The 7,300-nt window shown below is 42.2% G+C and overlaps 1 protein-coding gene across 1 annotated transcript; it reads right to left on the reverse strand.

Moving 5' to 3' along the window:
- Nucleotides 1-524: 524 nt before the first annotated feature.
- On the reverse strand, nt 525-2,207 carry LOC147608016 (uncharacterized). The gene has a single exon (XM_086790146.1). The coding sequence runs from the start codon at nt 2,205-2,207 to the stop codon at nt 525-527; it is 1,683 nt and encodes a 560-aa protein (XP_086646272.1).
- Nucleotides 2,208-7,300: the final 5,093 nt, after the last annotated feature.

Here is a 7,300-nt window from a genome sequence, read left to right on the forward strand (position 1 = left end):
TGTGTGGGTAACACCTTCGGTTGATAAGAATGATAGTTGATTGCCAAATGTTTGTCACGAAATCAAAGGATATAACAAGACTTTGGAGGTTTGCAAATCACAAGTAAGCGCAGGACATGATTTGTAAGTTGTTATTGAAAGTACTTTATATTGAATCCACATAATACATTTTCGAATTAGTGAGAAATTTGAAAGAACATCAACACCCGCACACCCATGCGTGCCACCGCTAAGACAGAGAAGAATCGAATCTTTAACCTCAGGACTCCAGACTTCCGAACCCCAACACCCATACGTGCCATCGGTGACACAGAGAAGAATCGAACGCTTAACCTCGGAACTCTAGACTTCTAAACCCGTACACCCATGGGTGCCATCGAACCCTTAACCTCTGAACTCGAGACATCTGAACCCGCACACCCATAGGTGCCACCGCTTGCACAGAGAAGAATCGAACCTTTAACCTAGGGACTAGAGACTTCCAAACTCACCTAGAGTAATACAAGCATAATGGGAAACATTTTTCAAGTGTGTGTTGAGCTTTGGGCAGGTGGGGAAGGGAGGTGGGAGCAGAGGCAATGGAGGAGCATATGATCGAGCATGATGTCCACGAAGTACTGGTGCGGTCGTCCAAACCAGGGAGGATGGCCGCTGTTGGGCTCGCGGCCGTAGTGCACGCCATCGCTGTAGTTGTGATCGAAGTGGAAGGGAAACGTAGCATCGTATGCGTCCAGCACATGCACGACGTCCTCGCCAAGCTTCCTGCGCATCCCCTCCACCGTTATGGCATTGAACGCTTCCATCTTCTGCGGATTCGCTTGCTTGTCCCGCCACCGTGCCCCGCCAGCGGGTGCCACAGCGGTACGCAGCACTACCACCGGACGTCGACGCTGGCTGTCGGCGGCGAGCAGGCCGCTCCAGAAGTCTCCGGCAAAGTCCACCGCGGTGGAGAAGTCGGCGGCGGTGGCGAAGTGCTCGGCGTCGTGCAGTCCCGTGGTGAAGATGACCGCGTCAGGGCCGCCAGGGACGGAGCGATAGAGCTCACGGAGGCGTTGCCGGTAGGTGGCGTTCTGCAAGGAGGCGAGGCCGAGGCTGTTGAGGGAAGACTCGTAGTGGCCGTTGAAGACGAGGGAGATGAGGAGGGATTGGCGGGGGTTGCGCGGGTTGGCGTAGCGCTTGTGCGAGATGCGGTCGGTATGGGGGCGGCGTTGCAAGCCCAGGATGAAAAACAAGAGATTGGAGATGGCGTCCTGCAGGTTGGAGTCGCCCCAGAAGAGCAGCCAGCGCCCATGCAAGCATTGCCAAGCTTCATCTTCATCCCTTATGCGGAATGCGCAGCTTGGCGTAGAATACACCCAGCCGTTGCTCTCCAGCAACGCCACCTTGCCTTGGCACGACACCCCATCGCATTGCGCGTGCTCATCATCCACACACCATCTGTACCTCCCCTCTCTGTCAGCCTCGCACGTCGCGTTGTACCACCCCCTTGTCCACCTCCCCCCGCCGCCATCGCTGCCAGCCGTTCTGCACAAGACCGCCGGCTTCTCCGCCCCGCGGGTCGCCGGCTCCGTTAACGTTACCTGTAGCTTCACCACCTCCTTCACCATCCCCCACAGCCTTGGGTCGAAGTCCAGCCCGTGCATGTTGTCGAACAGCAAGAACGCTGAGAAGTTGTACACTCCCGGCAAGTTCCTGTCAACGGATATCGTGACGGAGTAGGTACCGTCGCCGATATCAGTCACCGGGGGCCGAGAAACCCAATGCTCGCCCACAAGGCGTGTTTCGTAGAAATCACCGCCGGCGCACCGCCGGGTCCCATTAACAGTGAGGGAGGCTAGGATGAAAGTGAAAGTGCGGCCGATTTGCAAGCGAATTCCACCCATATCTGTGTAGTTGTCCGGCAAACCGAGGGCGGCGGAGCCATGAGTGCGGGCGTGGTGGCAAGCTGTAGATCCATTGTTGCGTAAGAGCTCCAGAATGCGCAGACCTGCAGCAGGCGGCTGTTTTGGACTTGCTTTCAAGCGGGACAGAAGAACAAACTCAGCTATGGCATCCTTGTGCGGGAGACCCACGAAGGTTCCGGCCATCGCCACCACCACCACTGTGGCGAACACCGCCCCTGCCACCTCGTTCCTTCTCCATCTCAAACGAAGCTTGCAGTACTCCTGGGCTTTCGCATCCGCATGATTATCTTGCCCTTCTTTCATCATTCGGAGCACAACAAACCTACAGATTTCTACAAGATAGGCGTCTCCGCAAGATATAACATTGAGGCTGCCAAGAAATTCTTAATCAAACACTTAAATTAATTTTTAATAAATTGCTTGGAGGAGATGGGTATATACATATATATATATCTATATATATATATAGATATATAGATATATATATATACTAGTACTAAACCCGCACGTTGTTGCGGTATGTAAAAGACATTAAGAAGCGAAACGCAAGAATGGACGTCGGAACACAAAGGGTCAAAAACGGCAACAAACATGCTGATAGATAATAGCAATCGAAGGGATTTTTCCCTCTTATTTTTCAGAAATCCAGGATTTCTTTTTTCTCTCCTGTCCTTGTGCCTTGGTTGTCCATGGTTAATATGTAATAGATGTATAAGTAATAAAATTATAATTTTGATGCGGGTGGAACACTTCTCTCCAAAATTACAAGAGCCAAGGAATGCATCCTTCCTCGTTGGAACAATATTTGACTTTCGAAACTGTACTTAGCATATAAGGTGTGTCCTTAGAACTTTGGTTTGAGCACTTTGGTATTGAGCACATGAGATGGGTTCGGATTTCAATAATGGGTAAGAAAAGTGTATTTTATATTCACAATAATACAAAATATATAGTTTTAGAAACAGAAATTTGATTTGAGTACTTTAGTACCAGCATATGATATCTATTTTTAGAATGTTGATGTGAGCACTTTGGTACTAAGCATATGAGATGTGTTTTTGAAACTTGATGTGGGTGGAGAGTTGGCGCACTTCTCTCCAAAAACTACTTGAAAACATACGAATAAATATTTATATATAAATTAATATATAAGCAATAAAACCACAATTTGATGTGAGTGGAGAGTTGGCACACTTCTCTCTAAAAAGTATAAGAGCTAATAGACATGCCCTTCCTTGGAAGAATATAATGGTACTAAGCATATGAGATGCGTTTTTGAAACTTTCACTACTATAAAGTCAAAATGGGAGCTAAAACTCCCCTTTTGGATTGCTTTTTTATGGTGACTTCAATGTTCCTCCCTTAAAACAAGGGAAGATATGGCCATCCTTTTTTGCCACTTGCATGAACAGGGGGCTAAAATTTGGTCCCTACTTTTAGGCTTCCCAAAAGGGAGCCTTTTTATGACTCCCATAAATTTATTGAGTCCCCCCTTTTTGCCACTTGCATAAAAAAGTCGGGTTAAAATTTAGCCCCCAGTTTCCTAAGAGAGGGGCTTTTTATTACTCCCATTAATTTTACCACCTTACTTGAAGATAAAGGAGTCTCTTTATAGCTCCAATTTTTTTACGGGAGTCTTTTATAGCCCCCTTTAAAATTTAAAAATATTTAAAAAAATGGAGAGCCAAAATTTGCTTCTTGCCTCTTCTCAAGATAACTTTTAAAAATGTCTTCTTGGTATTAGGTTCACCATTAATCATTATCCTTATATTAATCTTTATCATCATGACAATTAAGCTACTAGAGTTGAGAAACAACAAAAACATCAAATATTAATGAAAGAAGAATTGAATCCTTAAGAAGATTGCATTATGTATCAAATTGATGAAAAAATTCAAATAAAAAATAATTTTTTTCGTTTAAAAAGATATTACCAAAAATAAAAAAGCATATAAATCCAAATCTCTTTGACATTTGCAAAAATACAATTCATGATGCTTTTACAAGGGGAGGTTTTATCTATGGAAAAAATAGCTAACCAATATCTCCAAGTACACACTCATAATTTGGCACCCACAACTATTCTTTCGGTTCTAAAATAGAGTCTAATTAATGTCCAAGCCTAATCTCCCACAATACTGCTATGTAATAGTGCGATCTTTACCTAGCTAGAGAACTAGTGGCAACTATGGATCGCCTTTTGAAAGTCAATGCATTCACTTGATCATTTAGATGAAGCACTTTCAAAACATTTAAAATAAAAACTTAAGTTCATGCCATATCTATAATTGTAATCTTAGTAAAAATCAAGAGATTAATTTAGTATTAAATATTATTAAAAAAATCCAGCGTACTTGAATTTGTGTTCTATAAAAAAAATATTTTTTTCTTACTGATGAGAGCATCTTCTCTTTTTCTTGGATATATGAACACTGATAAACAAATTCATTAATGAGCCACTAAATACTTTCTTCACATACCTTATTCTTAATTTATTAAGACCAATTGATATGTGTGTTAACCACTTTGTAGGTTAACATGGTTTCATTTGCTCATTCTATTATAAGGCACCTACCATAAGCTTTGCCATCCTACTCGCTTTCTTGTAGGTTAGCATGGTTTCGCTTGCTCATCCTACTGTAAGGCATCTACCATAAGGTGCTTTGCCATCCTACTCGCTCGACATGCACCTCATCTTTTAAGATGGAACTGGAACATGTAAAGTAGCCTTACCATGAGCTTAATTAAATAGGGAAAGTTTAAGAACTTCATGTACATACTTGCTTAAGACTAGTAATAGTGGTCCTAAAGATCATAAGGTTCTTTTCCATCTTACCCGCCTCTATCATAAGGTTCTTTTCCATCTTACCTACTCAAAGGAGTGCCCATCTTTTGTAAAACTGCAACAACAGAACATATAAAAAGTGGCCTTATCATGAGCTTAATATGGGCGCATATCTTTTGTAATTATAAAGTGGCCTTACCATGAGCTTAATAGGGGAAGTGTAAGTACTTCATATACATATTTGCTAAAGACTGGTAATAGTGGCTGGACCATTTTTAAGTGGCCAACCTAGTGTGAAATTTATGTGAAAACTAGTCACTTGTATAAGTAATACACATTCATTCCCTTGTAATAGAGAACTTATGGAAAATTCTCTTCTCTACCCTTGCTTTCTTGTATGTTCATGTTAGTAAATGGATTACTTGCTTGAATAGGTTTTCCTTTAGGTTTCTCCATCTCATTAGATGGCCTACATTCAACGAATCGATATCCATTCTACCGCTTAACATCGCCAACTTCATGGCATATCTTGGACCATCCACACCTCTTCTATATATGACAGTAAACTTCAACACAACTTCACGCATTCGGCTACGAACCGATCTCCACTCTACCACTTACTAACTGCATGCCAACTTCACAGCATGTCCTAGACCATCAACACCTCTTCGATATGACAACAAGCTTCACCCACCACCACTGAACGGGTGACTTGAGGATATGCACACCAATAAGAAGGGGGAATGTTAATCACTTTGCTGCTTAACATCCACCCATCCTATTATAAGGTGCTTTGCCATCTTACCCGCTTGAATGAGCACCTATCTTCTGTAATCTTGATGGCTTGTAAGAATTCACATGACCATCCACACCTCTTCGATATGACAACAAGCTTCACCACACCTTCACACCTTCATTAGGTGGCTTGTATCCTTGGCTATGAATCAATCTCCACTCTACCATTTAACATTGCATGCCAACTTCACGACATGTCTTTTGGAACATCCACACCTCTTCAATACAACAGCAAGCTTCACCCCCACTAACCTAGGTGACTTGAGGACGTGCACACCATTAAAAAGTCTACTTAACATCTACCCATCCTATTGTAAGATGCTTTACCATCTTACCTGCTTGAAGGGGCACCTATGTTTAATAAGATGACATTGGAACATATAAAATGGCCTTACCATGAGCTTAATGTCAAATAGGGGAAGTCTAAGAACTTCATGTACTTACTTGCTTATAAGACTAGTAACAACGACCATGACATTTTTTAGTTTTAACCGACCTAGTGTGTGAAAACTAGTATCTTATATATAGGTCAATTTTATTAAAAATAAGCATTACACATGCATTCCCTTGTAATAGAATACTTGTGAGCTCTTCTCTTGTCTACTCTTTCTTGCTTGCTCTATTAGATTCTTCCATGATGCTAGATAGTTACTTGCCTTTAAATATTTTTGATTATAGGTTGCTACTCCCTATAAGAGAGATATAACATGCAATGTATACTCAATACAAGATAAAACTCCTATGAAAGGAGCTCCGATGGCTGATCTAGAACTACTAATATGGAGGTTATATGCTCAAGATTGGTGACTCTTAATTCATCGATGCAATTACATCAGGATGGACATAGCAAATCATGGTACTCTCACGTGATTGATCGGTTTGATGGGGGCACAGCCTCTAGATGGTGGACCAACTTCCTCCCTTCAAGTATAGCCTGAACTCTAGTTTTTTGGATCTCACGGGCGGCAAGAGATTAACTATCTTATATAGCTAGATCTATTTAGGAACCCACACTCGCTGGACATGGGTGAAGAAACCTCAATACCAAAAGCATCAGCCACCAATTCATAATGTTCATCAAAGATGGGTGCTTGTGCACGTCCTTCAAGAACAAGGATATTATGATTGAAATCCCATCATATGGTTGCTAAGATCAAACAAAGTGAAGAAAGACTCACCATCATCGACTTCAATTCCAAGAACTTTACCTAAAGTTTGACAAGAAGAGGCCCAAGCAACACCAAGCAAGCCACTCAACCCTTCTCATGCAGAAAATACATACACAAGAGCTTGCGTGTTCGGTCACCGCCACCAATGGTAACCAACTAGAAGCTATACATACCGCCTCAATAACAATTATGCCATAAATTCAAGAATCAATCCCCACAGCTACAATGAGCACATAAAGGACAAACTCACAATTTTTCACCCCTTTGTAGATGAGAAGCATGAGTGCAAAAGCTATGCAAAAAACATAAGAACCTATTCTCTCAAAAAGGAGAGTAACCACAAGAACTTGTTGCTTACAAGGTGGTAACCCAAAAAAAAAAAAAACAAATAAAAAGACAAAACACAAGGGAGTCACACAAATGGCCTACCTAAAACATGGTAGAATATCATAAGAAACTCCCAACAATCTTCAATAACCAATACATTTTTGTTAAGCTTAATACCTTACTGCTCTTTTGGCTAAGTTAATGTAGCAGCTGCTCCATGAGAGTACATATCCATACTCATGCACTACTGGAGGAAATTTGCACCAAAGCCTCACCATTGAAAACTTTCTAGGTACATCTTTGGATGGGGGGGCCATGGT

This window comes from Cibotium barometz, chromosome 54, assembly GCF_041138505.1.
Source record: "Cibotium barometz isolate CiBa-2024 chromosome 54, ASM4113850v1, whole genome shotgun sequence".
Lineage (NCBI taxonomy): Eukaryota > Viridiplantae > Streptophyta > Polypodiopsida > Cyatheales > Cibotiaceae > Cibotium > Cibotium barometz.